The sequence below is a fragment of the Microcebus murinus genome, chromosome 12 (assembly GCF_040939455.1).
Source record: "Microcebus murinus isolate Inina chromosome 12, M.murinus_Inina_mat1.0, whole genome shotgun sequence".
Classification (NCBI taxonomy): Eukaryota; Metazoa; Chordata; class Mammalia; order Primates; family Cheirogaleidae; genus Microcebus; species Microcebus murinus.
This window is the reverse complement of record NC_134115.1, coordinates 92,355,922-92,371,324: the sequence shown is the minus strand read 5'-3', so window position 1 is coordinate 92,371,324 and position 15,403 is coordinate 92,355,922. Positions and strand designations below refer to the sequence as shown.

The 15,403-nt window shown below is 62.9% G+C and overlaps 3 protein-coding genes across 3 annotated transcripts; 1 reads left to right on the top strand and 2 right to left on the bottom strand.

The window, feature by feature from the left end:
• The first annotated feature begins 8 nt into the window (after positions 1-8).
• Positions 9-1,709, top strand: SSNA1 (SS nuclear autoantigen 1). The gene is made up of 3 exons (XM_012784500.3): positions 9-153; positions 492-691; positions 1,187-1,709. Exons 1-3 carry the CDS (start codon positions 102-104, stop codon positions 1,289-1,291), a joined length of 357 nt encoding a protein of 118 aa, XP_012639954.3. The 5' UTR covers positions 9-101; the 3' UTR covers positions 1,292-1,709.
• Positions 1,710-2,855: 1,146 nt separating this feature from the next.
• TPRN (taperin) lies at positions 2,856-13,731 on the bottom strand. Its single transcript, XM_012784469.3, has 4 exons — positions 9,350-13,731; positions 3,693-3,933; positions 3,500-3,606; positions 2,856-3,399 (listed from the first exon to the last, which is right to left on the bottom strand). Exons 1-4 carry the CDS (start codon positions 11,342-11,344, stop codon positions 3,337-3,339), a joined length of 2,406 nt encoding a protein of 801 aa, XP_012639923.3. The 5' UTR covers positions 11,345-13,731; the 3' UTR covers positions 2,856-3,336.
• Positions 13,732-13,875: 144 nt separating this feature from the next.
• On the bottom strand, positions 13,876-15,387 carry TMEM203 (transmembrane protein 203). Its single transcript, XM_012784503.2, has one exon. The coding sequence runs from the start codon at positions 15,184-15,186 to the stop codon at positions 14,776-14,778; it is 411 nt and encodes a 136-aa protein (XP_012639957.1). The 5' UTR covers positions 15,187-15,387; the 3' UTR covers positions 13,876-14,775.
• Between the last annotated feature and the right edge of the window lie 16 nt (positions 15,388-15,403).

The window sequence follows — 15,403 nt, the reverse complement described above, 5'->3', positions numbered from 1 at the left end:
CAGCAGTGACGCTTCGGGTCCGCGCCGTCGGGAGGCCGTGCGCAGGCGCGGCGACGCTGGTCGCGGCGGTTGGCGCGGTGGACGTGCGGGCGGCGGCGACCATGACCCAGCAGGGCGCGGCGCTGCAGAACTACAACAACGAGCTGGTCAAGTGTGAGCGGCGCAGCCGGGGCGGGGGACCTGGGGCCGGGGCCTGGTTCTTTTCTTTCTTTTTTTTTGGCACAAACGTAGTGGGGTTTTGTTAGGATGTGGCCGGGTGCTGGTTCTGTCCGCGCGGGCCCCCGGCCGCCTCACCTGCGGCTCTCAGGTGTCGTGCAGTTGAGCCCAGCGGAGGCGGCCGCCGGCGCACACCTCTCCCACCGGGCCCAGCCCTCACCAGCTCCCAGGCCCTGCGGGCGCCCCGCGAGCTCGCGAGCTGGCTCGGGTGGAAGGACGGAGCGGGGCCCCCTGGGGGGCGCCCTGGGCCCATGGAGCCGCCCCTCCGCCCCCAGGCATCGAGGAGCTGTGCCAAAAGCGGGAAGAGCTGTGCCGGCAGATCCAGCAGGAAGAGGATGAGAAGCAGCGGCTGCAGGCAGAGGTGAGGCAGTTGACAGAGAAGCTGGCCCGCGTCAATGAGAACTTGGCACGCAAGATCGCCTCTCGCAACGAGTTTGACCGGACCATCGCGGAGACGGAGGCTGCCTATCTCAAGGTGGGGCTCTGGACGGCTCTTCCCCTACCCTCCCCAAGTCCAGGCCAGCGCCTGGGGCGTCCACGGCTAGGCGTCTGGGGCTCCCAGCTGTTGGCAGTCTGTGCCTCGCTGCCTTCTCAGGCCGGGCAGCGTGGCCAGGCCCAGGGAGCAACGGAGGACCGTGGTGCTGGGTGTATGCTGGGTCCTCTTTTTCATCCCCACACCTGAACCGTGTGGTTCTTTCTGCTCAGAACGTGAAGAGTGTTGGGCAGGGCCAGCCCACCATGGCTTTGCAGGGTGGGGAGGGAATGGGCTTTGGGTCAGACTGGGGAGGGAAAGAAGGGCTCTGCTGCCTGCCTGCCAGTTTCCTCAGGTTTCCTCTTGCCTGTCCCCCAGGCAGGGCCTGTTGGCTACAGCACCCACAACCAGGTCCTGGCACCCAAGTGTGAGGAGTAGAATGTGGCTGTGGGACGCAATAGGATGGTCAGTGAAGCCTTCTCATTTCTCTGCCCCCAGATCCTGGAGAGCTCACAGACACTGCTTAGTGTCCTGAAGAGGGAAGCCGGGAACCTGACCAAAGCTACGGCGTCAGACCAGAAGAGCGGGGGCAAGGAGAGTTGACCAGGCCGTGGTGGGGCCTGCCTTAGCTGTGCCCACCTTGACTCAGCCCCAGCAAGTCTGTCCTTAGAGTTTCGGTTTTTTGTGGTAGCCCAGCTGCCTTCTCTCGCTGTTGCAGGTGCCAAGAGGGGCAGCTGCCAACCTCTCCTGGCATCAGGTAGCAAGAAAAGCCCACGGGGGTGGTCCTAGCTCCATGTGCACACAGGCTGTGGGGACAGTAGGCTCCAGGTCAGCTCTGCACGGGGCTCTAAGTCGCCCTGGGCTGCCAGGGAGTCCCCTCACCTTGTGCCTCCTCAGCCAGCAGGGGCCCAGGCCAAGCAAAGGGGGCAAAGGGTGGGCGTGAGGGCCCTTCCTCATCCCGGAACCCACACCTCAGGGCTCACCCCTGTGACAGTGTCAATAAAGATTGTCTTTATAAAGACTTGTGCTGGCCTGCTGCCTCTGCCTACCCTGTGTTGGGTGTGGGGCTGCTGGACACCCCCAGAGTACACGCCCCTGCACAGCTGCCATGGCTCCTTCTTTCGGGGAGGGGGGAGTCTGGAGTGGCTTCCTGGTGGCTGCCCCACTGGCTTCTGGGATGCAGACCTGAGAGTACCCACCTGTCCAGGTCAGCTCCAGCTCTTAGCTGTCCCTTGCAGGGCTGCTGGTCTCCCCCAGCTCCAGTCCTTCCGTGAGTGGCTGTGCTCACAGGTCCTGCTCTCTACCGCACCCTGGTGTCCAGTAAAGAATCACCCAGAGAGACAGCTGGTGGCTGCCAAGTGTGTGTACCAGCTGCTCTGGGCTCAGGTCCCCTCAGGTGGCTGTGGTCACCCCTGCACCCATTCCTCAATTCCATGTTCTGCTCTGCCCCATGGCACTGCTCCTGCTGCCAAAGCCTGGCATTCTTTCCTTGGCCATGTGCCAGGCACCCTGGGGCCCTGCCTCCCTGTCCTGTCCCTGCAGCTGCAGCCACCAAGGCCCAGCTGCCTGGGGTCTGGCCCCGTTTGGGAAGGATGTGTTGATCGATGAGTCCAGAGAAAGCTGGACCCCCTCCTAGGAAAACACCAAAAACTCTCCTTCCTCTTGAGTCTGGCCAGCCAGAATCTCTGCTTGGGTCTGACTTTCCAGGAGGGACACAGACACTTGCATTTGAGTGTCTGTTTTGCCTGTGGGTTGTCATGGCCTTGCTGCAGGCTCCTGTGGGTGGGGGGGCTTTCCGAGACAAAAAGGATCCCTGTTGGGTGCTCTGCCCACTCTGGATTCCCATGCTGCCCTCCTGCTTCCCTATTTCTTGGCTCCTCAGGGAGGCCGCTGCAGGCCGGACATTGGCAACACTCATCCTTCCACCTGGGCTCTGGGCCCCGGATGGAGGCACACCTGGTATCACACCTCCCCCTTTGCCAGCTCTTGGAGGCTGGGAGGCTGGGTAAGGAGCTATTGAAGGGATGTCAGATCCTGGACCATGGGGACCACCAGGGGCTGAATCCCCACCACATACCCACATACTGAGTGGCCCCCTCCCTGCGTTCCTGCCCCAGCCCCCCACACACACACTTTGGGCTGAGGACCACACGAAGAGGCAGAGGCGGCCTTGTCAGTGCTGTTTATTGAGTCTGTTGTCAGAGGCACAAAGGGTGCAGCTGAGCTCCACCATGAAGGGAATGTGGCTGGGGACAAGGGCCTTAGGGTCCTGCCAGGAGCAGGCAGCCAGGACAAGCCTTCACCCCAGACATGCCCCACTGCCCTGGGAGGCAGGCTTGGCGGGCAGGATGGAACAGCCTCGTGGAGAATCTGCTCAGGCCCCCACCACGTCACAGACAGGTCACCATCCTGCAGGACCCTGGCCCTCCCCCGCCTCTGCTCTTCTTGGAGCCCCCAAACCAGGGCCAGGGGTGAGACCCAGCCCCAGTGATAAGAGAAGCTCTGGCTGCTCCCAGGGCCAGCACGGGTATGAGAACCCAGGAGGTCAGGGTGGGGCAGGGCAGCAAGGGTCAGGGTGTAAAGTAGGGGGCTCCCGGGCATGGCCTGGCTCCCGGGGCCCCCACTGGGCTCAGCCTTGGCCGTCCTGGTCAGAAATGGAGGGCAGGCTCACTTCGGAAGTCCGTGAGGTCGTTCTGACTGGCAGGTGTAAGCTGAGGGAGGGCAGAAGGTAGCCACGTGGGCTCATGGGTGTCAAATGCCCCCTACCAGCCACCAGCCTCGGGCACCCACCCTCCCCCTTGCCCAGCTCACCATGAGCTCCTTGGGTGGGGGTTCTGCCTCGCTCGGGGCCTGCTCCGGGGTCTGCTCCTGCCACTTGCCAAACACCACAGAGTGCTTTGGGGTGTAGGTGGACAGGCCTGCAGGCAGGGCAGACACATGGACACGTGGACATGCGGCCCAGGCTCCACCCACCAAGGCCACTCATCCACAGGTGGGCACTCACCTGCACTGCCGTCTGGCAGCCGAGGGCTCTCGGGCCCCCCACCACTCACAAACGTGGCCCGGGGCAGGAACAGCGAGAAGGGCTTCTCTGAGATGGATTCACCCTCCTCCTCCTCATCCTCCTCCTCCTCCTCCTCCCCTTCCTCTTCCTCCCCTTCCTCCTCTTCCTCCTGCACCAGGGAGCTCTCGGAAGGGTACTCGAATGTGGTCTGCAGGCTCTTGTCGTTGAAGGAGATCTTCATCTGGAAGTAAGGGACACATCATAGGGCCCCGCTGCCCAGCTGGGCACAGTGCTGTCTTGGGACCCCTGTGGGTGACAATACCCCAGAGCCCTGCAGAGGCTCCAGGAGGCAGGAGTAGAAGACCCCCCTGCCTGAATCCTGCAGGGCCCACCCATCCCCTCAACCTCTGGGACCAACAAATGCTCCCCACCCCAGGCCTGGGGTGAAGTCCCCCCCAATGACCCACCCCCCTAAGGACCAGACTCCCACCAGGACCAGGACCCCAACCTCTCTGTCACCAGCAGCCTCTAACCTGCTCCCAGGGCCAGAGGGCTGCCATCTCAGGACCCTCCCATTCTGCTCTTTGGGCAGAGCACCGGCTGGGGGGCAGGGCACCCTCTCCCACGCAGCACCCCACAGTAGGAACAGGCTGGAAGTGAGGCTGCACCCTCAGGCCCCAAACCCTGGGCTCGCAGCAGCTCCTGTGTTGGCTGAGGCCACTTTCTAAAGCCAAGTTCGTAACACAGGTGCCCTCTTGGCTCCCTGGGCACCTGCGCCCCCCTGGATGTTCTTGCTGAGCAGGAGCCACCACTGCTGACTCACAGGGCCCGAGTGAATTGGTAGTGCTGGGGGTGGCCACATGCCACCCCAGGATGGTGGCACCAAGCACCATTCCCCACTTTGCAGACGGAGGCTGCACAGAGTGGGGGTCCCTTCTGGAGCCTGGGGTGCCAATGGCACCCCATCCTCCCACCCTATTGCCCATCTGGCCCTCGCCCACCCTGACACTCTGTAGGTTGCAGAATTTCACATCCGAGCAAATCCTCTCCTGGTGGCCTCAGAGCCCAGATGGGGCTGCTGGTTCCAAGGGACAACAGGGAAGGTGAGAGCAGAAGGGCCTCAGGCACCCTCGGTCAGGATTCCCCACCTGCCCTGACCCAGGCTTGCTGGGAGGCAGCCCCAGGCGAGGCTGGGCAGGGGGCTGAGCCCCGAGAGCCAAACTCCCACCAGGCCACTCAGCCGCGCTGGGCCTGGGCCCAGCAGGTCCGTAATGAATATGAGCAGCAGGTGGGAGCAGCCCTGCCGGAGCTCGAAATATTAAACTCTTCCTGGGCACAGGACACCAGCAGCCAGCTCAAGTTCCTCCTCCTCCCCTGGAAGAAGCCGGAGGCAGGAGCCGGGCCCCCAGGCAGGGAGCTGCAGCAGCCCAGGGACAGGAGGACAGGGACAGGGTCTGTCAGGAAGGCCAGGCCCACCCTGAGACAGCTGAGGAGGCTCAGGGCCGCACAGGGCCCACACTCCTGCCATCCTGCCCCTCCTCCCAACGGCCACACCTGCCCACACGGCCAAGGGTGCCCTGGGCACTTTCCACCATGAACACCGCTCCTTCCACGGCCAAGGGAGGGGCTGCTCTCCAGCCCAAACCATTGCTGAGCCATCAGGGAGTGAGCAGACTGGGGGAGGGAGACCCTGGGTCAGGGGGGCAAGGACTAAGAAGTCTGCTCCTACCCCTCAACCTCCTACCCTGCCCCACGGCCAGGCCCACCAGCTGTCGTCCCACAGGAGGCTGGGAAGGGCAGAGGCCAGGACAGTAGGGTGGCCACCAGAGTGCACCCGCTGCCAGCCCTCCCAGACCAATCCTCTGGGACAGACGCCCCAGCAGGGGCCCAAGGCAGACTGGAGGCCCTGCAGGCCAGGGGCCATCCCCTGCCCGGGCCCCAGTGAATGGGGCTCCAGTACCCTGGACACATGGCGCCATCCCTGATGACCCAGAGCCCTCCAGGCCCATCCCCCACCGCTGAGAACACAGGAAGGGCTGGCTGCCAGGGCTGGCCGGATTAGCGCGCCCTCATTAGTGCACATGACCAGCTCCGAGCAGGGAGGCTGAGGGGGCTGGACACACAGGCACCGAGCCTGGCACAGCCTGACCAGGCGGAGGGGGTAGACAGGCAGCCCCTGTCTGTCCCCAGCTGGGGCCTGGAGCTCCGGTCACGTCCTGCCTCCCGTCTCCCCAGCTGGGCTGGTGCTGTGTGGGACTCACAGCCCTCCCCTCCCTGGGCCTGGCTCCACCGGCCCCCTCCCCCGTGGGTGCAGGTCAGAGGGTCACAGGACACCCCGTGACTCATGCTGCAGGGTGGGGGCCAGCCTCTAGAGCCAGGGCACACAGGACCGGCCGGGGGGCGTGGCCAGGGGCTGGCCCTGCATATACCTGGGCACTGGCCTCTCAGGGACTTTGCCCGCTGCACAAAGCACAGCAGGCAGATGGGTCCTGGCTCGGCTGAGCCTCCCAGCAGAACCGCCCGGCTTTCACAGGACCCTTTTGTTCCTCAACCCACCCTGCCCGTGCACACCCAGCTTCGGTTACCAAAGGGCGTCCACCCCAGACTCAGAGCCGGGAATCAGGCCCAGCCTGCCCAGATGCAGGTGTGAGCTCGGCCGGCCCCGCCCCTCACCGCCCCAGCACACACCTGCCTGCCTCCTCCGGTCGGGCCCCACACAGCCCCAGCTCAGGGGCGACAGGACCACCCCGCACAGCCCCAGCCAAAGTTCCTGTGCCGATGGCCCCCACACCAGGGCTGCCAGGTGGTGTCCACAGCTGCCCCTGAGATGCTGGGTGCTCCCCAGCCTAGGGTAGAGCCTCTCTGCCAGGGGGGGAAGCTGAGTAGAGCAGGGTTCAGCCCTGCTCCGGAGGTCCCTGGCTCCAGAAAGACCACTTAGGCCACTGCAGGAAGAGCTGGTGGAGGGACCAGAAGAGGAAAGCTGACAAGAAAAGACTCAGCCACCGACACCCAGAGGCATGACAGCTCCTGGCCACTTGCTATCCACCCACACAAGGGGAGAGAGGCAGGGAGAGTGCCAGCCGGGCTCGGGGCTTGACTCTGGCAGGGAGATGGTGTCACTACAGAGAGCAGATGGTGGGGCGGCCCCCGCAGGGCTGAAGGTCAGAGCAAGACTGTGGGCCATGCCAGGCCGTGGAAGCTGGGGCGAGGCTGCGCTGCAGGTGAGGGTGGATGGATGGCCCTGGGTGTGAGGACGGAGCCCTGGGGACACAGACATGCTGGGACTGGGCGGAGGACCAGGAGGGGAGGAGACCAAAGGGGAGGGGAAGGGGCAGCCAGACAGGCAGGAGCCGAGCCCTGGCAACTGAAGAGGGAGGCAGTTGCGGGAGGGGTGGGGGGACACCCCCACCCACTAGGAAAACAGCCTGGGGCACAGCCACAGCACCACACAGCAGTGAGCCCCCAGCTTGGCCCTGGAGAGAGGGAGATGGGGCATCTACACATCCTGCCAGCAGAGTGGAACTGTCTCACCAGGCAGGACCCCCAGCACACAGGTGGCAGGGAGGTACCTCCCACCACCCAGAGCAGGGCTGGACACCGGGCAAGGCCTCCATATCCTGAGTGGCCAGCCCAGAGACAGGCTCCCCCCACCGCCAGCCACCGCCCAGACGGTCCCACTGAAGAGCTGCCCCACTGCCCCTCACTGCACTCCAGGAGAGGTTCCGGCACCTCCCACCACTGCCCTGAGGAGAGCCAGCCCAAGGTTCTGCTGGCCTCCCTGCACTCCAGCCACCCCCATCCCCTGGCGGAAGCAGGAAAGTGACCCAAAGCAAAGGCTGGCTGGAGGGTCAAGGCAGGGCCCAGGCCAGGAGCCGCAGGGGAGGCTGGTGGGGCACCATGCATCCCCCACCTGTGGGTGCCAGCGCATGGCCTGGCTCTACTCTGCAGCATGGCCCCACTGACAGGCTGGGCAGCCCCATGCCTCGATCCCCTCCCAACAGGCTTTGGGGCTCTCCCTGGGCAGGGCAGGTGGTGCGTGCCCAGACAGGAAGTCACAGCCAGCAGGTCGTGCTGCTCTGGCAGAGCCCTAGCCCAGGCCACCTGGCCACGCCAGGCATCATCCATCTGGACCCCCAACCCCTCCGGCTGGCACCGAGACCAGGGCCTGCTGGCCTGAGTCCCTCTTCACTACTGGTCCAGGGCCAGCTTCCCAGCCTGGGCCCTTCCTCCCCTCCCCTGCCCTTCTCAGCCCAACCCAGCCATAAGTGACCCCCGCGGTGCTGTCCCTGGCCAGGGCAGGATGGCTCTAAGCATAAATCCTGGGCCTTGAGTCCCACCCAGGAAGAAGCCAGACTCATGGTGGATGAACTGAGCCTGAACTCAATCCCTGCCCCACAAGCCCTGTGACCCCACTGCTATCATTTCCACTTCCCAGGACAAGTGTGGGAGGGACTATCTCACAGAGCAGCCAGGGTCAATGGCCCGGAAGCAGGAGAGAGGCAGACTAGAGGGGAGGCAGAGGTGGGGCACAGGCCGCTGCCACTGGATAGACCTCACCTCCAAGAGCTCAGATAGCTCTGGGGGTAGGGAGGGGTGGGCAGCACGCTGGGCCCAGCCGCGAGTCCCCTCCCCACAAGCAGCCCCTGACCCAGCAGGAGGATGAAGCCCTAGCCCGAACAGGGGATGGCACAAGGAGCAGGGGCCAAGGGTGCCTCAGGGCACAACCCCCAGCCACCATGAGGAGACAGACTGGGGAGAGGTGACCTCAGGGTGGGCTCTGCGGTGTCCCCCAGGTGCTGTCTTGTCCCCAAGGAAGGCGCCCCTCTGCTGTGTACCAGCGGATGGGGGCTGTGTGGGGCTGGCCTTGGAATTTGCCCTGGGGGGTAAACAGGCACTGGAATGACCAGGAAGAATCTGAGGAACGTTTTCTTGTGCCCAGAGGGTTCCAGGCCACTGGCCTCTGCTGACCAGGGAGTGCGGCTCACCTGGCTGGCCGGCTCTGTGCCTCCACGGGGCTGCACTTGGGTCTGTCTGCCTGAGGCCCTTCTGCCCTGGTGGGCTTCCCAGCACCACACCCAGGCCCAGAGCAGGCCTGGGACACACACTTGGTGCTCATTCAACCTTCCCGCCGTGCTCCGGACCAGCTGGCCTTCTGGGAAGCTGAAAGCCCCCCTCTGAGTAGCTGGTGGGCTGCACCCCCAGGCTGACTGCGAGGTAGGGATCTAGCCACCCCATGTTACCAACCTCCTGCTCCTTCCCACTTACATCCGGACACCTGCTGCCCGCACTGCCAGGGCTCCAGGAGACCACGCCAGGCTATCCCCCTAGAGCCTGCTTCTCCCAGCTGGGCTCATAATGGGACAGGCCCATCCAGCCAATTCCAGACAAAGCCACAAGCAGCACAGCACCACCTGGACTGGCCTTCGCCACCAGCCTTGAACGGGAGGTACGTAGCAGGCTAGCTGTCCCCACAGCCCTCAGGTCATCAGGGCTTCACCGAGGCCCTGGACCTGGCATGGCCCCCAGTTCTCCTCTGCTCTACATGCAAGTCCCCCCTGCCCAGGCCAGGCATCCTGGGATGGGGCACACACCATACCCACAGCCCTGTGACTGGTCCCTTGCCCCCTCGCAGCCAGTGCCCTGCCCCCACCACTGACCTTCTTTCTCGAGGAGCCAGCCTTGGTGAGACAGGACTTCTGCAGGGCCAGGTAGCCGCCAATCACCTCAATCTCATGCACAGTGGGGTAGCGCTTCTTCAGTGTGGACCCCAGAGCAGCCCGGGGCCCCGAGAGGCAACCAGCCTCCTCTTCCTCGGCCTCCTGTGGCAGGGGCTCCCCCCGCAGGGCCCCTGGCTTCCTCTTGGGCACCACTGTAAAGGTGTTGCTGCCTCGGTGCTGGAGTTCTGACGTGTGCCCAGGCCTGGCGGGGTGTGGGTGGTACTGGGGAGGCGCACCATCCCCAGAGCAGGGCAGTTTGGCTTCTTGGGGCGCTTCCTCCTCTGAGTCCACCTCATCAATGAGAGTCACAGGCAGCCCTGGCCTACCATGCTCCCGGCCATTCTTGGCCAAGCCGGGAACCCTGAAGCCCTCAGCAGGCTCGGCTTCGGCGGTGGCCGGCAGGAACGGGGGTGGCGAGGATGACCTCTGCCGCCTAACGGCCGGGTCAGTGAGAGTGATGGCTGGCCTGGGACAACCCTGCTCCTCAACCCCCAACGGGCTCTTCCCGAGAGCAGGTGCGCCATCCCCTCCAGGCACCAGCTGGGCTCCCAGCCTTTGGCTCTGGGAGGCCAAGCCCACCTCTCCCTTTCGCAGCTCCCCGGACTGCCTCCCCTCGGGAGAAGGGGCCCCACAAGTCTTGCGCTTGGGGATGAACACAAAAGAGTTTCGCGAGTTCGCTCGGAGGCTGGCCAGGGCCCGGGCCTGGAGGTCCCCCGAGGGGACGGTCTCCACGTCTGGCTTGGGAGCTGGCCGTATCTCGAAGGAATCGTTGGCGCTGGTGGCCGCGGAGACCCACTGGCGCTGGCTGGGAGTGGCACTGGCAGGACGGGGCTCGGGGAAGGCAGGGGGCGCGGCTGGAGTGGCACTTGGGGTCCGGGGGCACGGGGGCGCGTGGAGGGAGGGCTCCCCCGACTCCGCCTTTGGCTTACACTCGCCCGGCCCAGGTAGGGAGCCCGCGAGGCCGTTGGCAGGGCCGGCCCGGGGACCGGGGGCCTCGGGCCCGTTGGGGAGCGCGCGGACGCCCGCGCCCGCGCCGCGGTGCAGGCCCCGGGGGTGGACAGTGAAGGAGTTGCTGCTGGTCTTCTGTACGAAATCGCCCAGCCGGGCCTCAGGGCCGGCCCCGCCGCCGCGGCGCCCCGGCTCGAAGCGGGCAGCGCGCTCGCCCACGCGCGGGCAGGCGGGTGCGGGCGGGCCGGCGGGAGGCGGCGGCGGGGGACGCGCGCGCTCGGGGCTCCCGCGGCGGCGCGGCGCGGCCGGCGGGTCGAACTTCTCCAGCAGGCGGCTGACGCGTCCGGGAGGCGGCGGCGCCTCGTACACCAGCACCTCGGCGGCGCGGATGCGGGCGGCCCCGCCAGGCGGCGGGGCGGGCGGGCAGTCGGGCGCCGTCTCGATGATGATGATGTTGTCGGCGCGGATGGTGCGCACGCCCGGCACTCGGCGGTAGCGCTCCAGCAGCGGCCGCGCCCCCGCCGCGCCGCGCCGGCGCTCCGACTCCAGCCGCATGAACGGGTTCTCGCGCAGCGGGCCCAGGCTCTCGGCCAGCACGCACGGCTCGGCCGCGCCCGTGCGCTCCGCCGCCCCGCCGCCCAGCGCGGCCAGCTTGGCCCGCTTCCGCTCCAGGACCTCGCGCTTCCAGGCGGGCATCGCAGCGCGCGGCCCCGGACCCGTACGCCCCAGGCCGGCCATGCTGCGACGCGCCGCGGACGGCGGACTGCGCGGGCGGCCGCGAGCCAGCGGCGCGGGGACTGGGGCTCGCCGCCGGCAGCCGGCCTTCGCGCGCCGCCCCGCCCCGCAGGCCCGCCCCGTGCCGGCCGCCCCGCCAATGGCAGGGAAGGAGGCGGGCCCGCAGCGGACTCCGCCACCGGGAGATTGCCGGCTTGGACTCGTCTTCCAGGGGGCGCACCGCTCAACGCCCGGCGCGGAGCCGGCCCTCATTGGGCTCGGCCCCTCGGACACGCCCCGGGCCTGGCGCCGCGCTTTGGTGGCCCCTACTTCCGCCTCTACGCTCCAGGCTCGCTGCACCTTGGGGCGGAGCCGGAGGGTGGGGCAGGTTCTGGCCTGCAGCCCGAGCGTTGCCCCTGGGCCCCAAGCCCCGGCTGACCTTGGCCAGGCTGGGGACTTCCTCTTCGAGTCAGCACCCAGCCCGCCTGTTCCCTCGGCTGAGAGCGCGTCCGTGGAGGGGCTGCTCCAGCTCGGGAAGGCTGTCCCTGCTCCCGTGGACGGCGCACAAGCTACAGTCTGGCCTCCCTGCCCCACCCTACTCCCATCTGGGGTCCTCCGACCTCGGGCGACGGAAATGCCGATTCTGGAGCCCCGCCCAGCCCTAAGGAATCAGTTTCTCAGGGACCCCTTGTTTTGATAGGCTCGCAGAACTGATTCTGTTGCTCAAACAAGTATGAGAACCTTACCTTACACCCTACCATCCGTGGCCCCACCAAGCATCTACAGGAGTAGGACAAAGCTGTGAGGAGGCACAGAAGAGGCCTTCCTCCTCACACAAGCAAGCTCACCAGGGCTATGCATACCCAGCTCTCCAATAAAGAAAGAGCCACAAAAGCCAGGGTGTGAGTGGGTCCCAAATGGCCAGGGCATGTGCTCCATCTTCCACCCTGTTAAAACGTATGGTCAGTCCCCTTTCATCTGTTGAACTCCCTGCACCCCATCTCAAGACTGGATGGGGAATGCGCCTGACCCTGAGGGTACAGCCTCCAGGTCTGCAGGTCTTGAGGAAGCCCAAGATTTCCTCCTTGGGGAGTGCTACACTGTAGGGAGAATACCTGGAGCCGTGATGAGTGGGGAATTGACACAGACATCCCCTACTCTGCAGTCAGCAGCCTGCCCAGTAACGACACTGCTGCCTCCCACAGCCCTTGCCTTTCAGGGACAGAGCTCTAAGGGCACCTGGGTCTCTGAAAAGGAGGTTTTGGCCTGGGGGGGGTGCCCTTCCCAGCTCCTGAGTACCATAGCAGTCCGCAGCAGCCATTACAACTCTGCCTTACTCTCTTGACCATTCTGTTAATCAGGAGAAAAAGAAAGATAGGATTTCAGACTTGGAAAACTCAAGTACCTCCCTCCCCTGGGGTCATCCTCAAATCACTTTTCCAAAGGATACTCATCATTTGTACACCAATGGGATTGCCATATTCCAAACTACCAAATAAAACAAGGGGCCAGGCAAGGTGGCTCACGCCTATAATCCTAGCACTCTAGGAGGCCAAGGCGGGAGGTTTGCTCAAGGTCAGGAGTTGGAAACCTGCCTGAGCAAGAGCAAGATCCTGTCTCTAATAAAAATAGAAAGTAATCAGCCAACTAAAACTATATAGAAAAAATTAGCTGGGCATGGTGGCGCATGCCTGTAGTCCCAGCTACTCGGGAGGCTGAGGCAGAAGGATCGCATGAGCCCAGGAGTTTGAGGTTGCTGTGAGCTAGGCTGATGCCACAGCACTCTAGCCCAGGCAACAGAGTAAGACTCTGTCTCATTAAAAAAAAACAAACAAACAACAACAAAAAAAAAACAAGGGAACACACAAAACAAGAAATCTAAAAATAACATTACAAAGAAACTCACTCTCAACATTCAGCTTGTATCTGACTCTGACAAAAGTTATGCCAGTCCTGGGTACGAGACAGTTTTGTAGCTGTGGGACAAACCAGACAGTCATTTCCAACTCAAGTATCTCAACATTGTTTACACAACTAAGCACCATGGGGGGGTGGTGTCACGAAGCTCACACCATTGGCCCAGCTGCTGCAGTAGAGCAGAGGTCAGCAGACCGGTTCTGTAAAGGGCCGGACAATAAACATTTCAGCCCACTGGTTCTCATCCTGCCGGAAAGGACCTGGCAACATCTGGATAAACTTCTGGCTGTCACAGAGATGGCTGTGACTGGCACCTAGTGAGTAGAGGCTGGGGTGCTGCTGAACATCCTGTATCTTCAGGACACTTCTCCCTCCCACCATGCTCTCAGTAAAGAATGATCTAGCCCAAAAGGCCAAGAGTGCGCAATTGAAACCCTGTACTCTGCAAGTCATATTCACTCTGTCACCATTCTTGATTTTAATCCTTTAAAAATGTAAAAACCATCTTCAGCTTGTGGGCCGTACACAAACAGGCCACAGAGCGTTTGCTGATCCCTGCTGCAGAGTCCCAGCAAGGCCCACAAAGACCACACAATGGCAAGAAGCCAAGGGCTCTGGTGTCACACTAACTATTCTGCAGGTCCTCCACGTGGGCCCACACTGTTGTCTTCACACTGGGGCTTGGGGGGAGGCGAGCTACCTGCCTCCTAAAGCAGGAAGCAGGATTTTCCAGAAGTGGTATCCCACCACTACCACCCACTTAAGCTCTGGTCACACTTTTCAGTCCACCTACAGCCTCAACTCTGCAACCAGTTACACCATACAGCAAGGAGCATCTATGCATTCATACTATTTAACCTTTGAGAGGTACAGGTGACCACTGTTCATTTCAGGAAAACATTCTCTTATTTTATTTTCATCTCAGCAAATGTTCTCATTTGGCACCTGACTGGCATCTAACCACAGACCTCAGGCCAACAAAGCTGGGCCACTCACAAACTTCCCATTTGTAGATGTCAATGACATGAGCATCAGAGCACCTTAGGGAGACCTAAATCTGTCTCAGGTGTGCTAATAGTGCCAGCCACAGGTGGTGAAAAAGTCTGTGAAATTGCAGTCTTTGCTCAGATAGGAAGCCAAGCCGCATCTGGACAGCAGAGTTCTTTTCTCAGGTGACAGAGAAGCAGATCAGGCCCTAATGGTGCTGTTATTCAACATTCTTCTGTCTCTAACTCAGTTGAAATGAAGCAAGGGCCGTTCTCTCCCATAGCACAGGGGAGGAAGCACAAACTCATTTACACTTTTTAGACCTAACAAAGACAGCTAATGAAGTCTGGTCTGGACTTCTGGATGGAGCAGTGAGTTCTTAGGTTAGCCTTGCAGGCTGGAGGAAATCCTCAAAAGCCCAGATTTGTAGCCTTTGTACAGGATTACTTTCCCAGGACCCATTGAAAATACTCAAAGCCCATCAGGATATTTTACTCATATTCAGTTTCCAAATGTCAGAGGAGTTCAGAAATGTCTGGCCAGGAGCCCTTCTCAGGATCTCAATTCAGGATTGCCTACTCAAAGCATGAAATAACAGAAAATACGTTTTGAGGATTAAGGCTGTCCTTTTAGCCATGCTGAGGAAACAATTTCAGACATGATTGGTACAGAGGAAACTGGCCACAAGCAGGCATTGCCTTCAGATCAAGACCTCTTTGCTGGTGCAGTGCAAGTAGGGCCTCAGCTAGAGGTCCAGCACTCTAGCGGTCCAACTCTCCCTCTGTGGCACCTCGGAGAGGCTAGTTGACGCGACAGGCGCGGATCATGAGCAGCTGCAGGAGAATGAAGACTGGAGACGTGATCAGGCCGAACCAGAGCTCCCGAGTCTGCTCCACCAGTTTCTGGCACAACAGCATCTCGAAGACGAACTTAAGGCTAAGGACCGTGAGGATCCAGAAGAGGCGGAGCACCGCCAGCCTCTTCTCTCCATCCTGGAAGAGACGCACGGACACGATCGTGGTGAAGTAGGTGCTGAGCCCGTCAGCCGCGAAGAAGGGCACGAACACGTTCCACCAGGAGAGGCCCGGGGCCAGGCCGTCCACACGCAGTGCAAGCAGCACGGAGAACACCAACAGGGCCAGCAGGTGTACGAATATTTCGAAGGTTGCGAAGCCCAGCCACTGCACCAGCTCCCGGAGTGAGAAGAGCATCGCGCCGGTTGAGCGCGGACCGGGGCCCAACAGATCGTGCCTCCCGCGGGGCTGAGCCTCCTATCCCCGCGGGCCTCGCCCGAGCCTGCCGCCGCCGCTGCGCGCGAGAGGCGAGGAGCGGCCCCGCCCGCCCTGGCCCTCGGCCCAGGTGCGCCGCCGATCCCCCGGCCCAGGCCCGAGACCCAACACTGGCCGCCGGCGTCCGCCTGCAGCGCAC

Bases quoted from the DNA above. Each gene is read 5' to 3' on its own strand.
- SSNA1 (XM_012784500.3), top strand. From the start codon at position 102: ATGACCCAGCAGGGCGCGGCGCTGCAGAACTACAACAACGAGCTGGTC. The intron at 154-491 runs GTGAGCGGCGCA...CTCCGCCCCCAG, and splicing joins CAACAACGAGCTGGTCAAGT to GCATCGAGGAGCTGTGCCAA. The intron at 692-1,186 runs GTGGGGCTCTGG...CTCTGCCCCCAG, and splicing joins CGGAGGCTGCCTATCTCAAG to ATCCTGGAGAGCTCACAGAC.
- TPRN (XM_012784469.3), bottom strand. From the start codon at position 11,344: ATGAGGGCCGGCTCCGCGCCGGGCGTTGAGCGGTGCGCCCCCTGGAAG. The intron at 3,934-9,349 runs GTCAGTGGTGGG...CCTTACTTCCAG, and splicing joins CTGGCTCCTCGAGAAAGAAG to ATGAAGATCTCCTTCAACGA. The intron at 3,607-3,692 runs GTGAGTGCCCAC...CCCTGCCTGCAG, and splicing joins GCTGCCAGACGGCAGTGCAG to GCCTGTCCACCTACACCCCA.
- TMEM203 (XM_012784503.2), bottom strand. From the start codon at position 15,186: ATGCTCTTCTCACTCCGGGAGCTGGTGCAGTGGCTGGGCTTCGCAACC.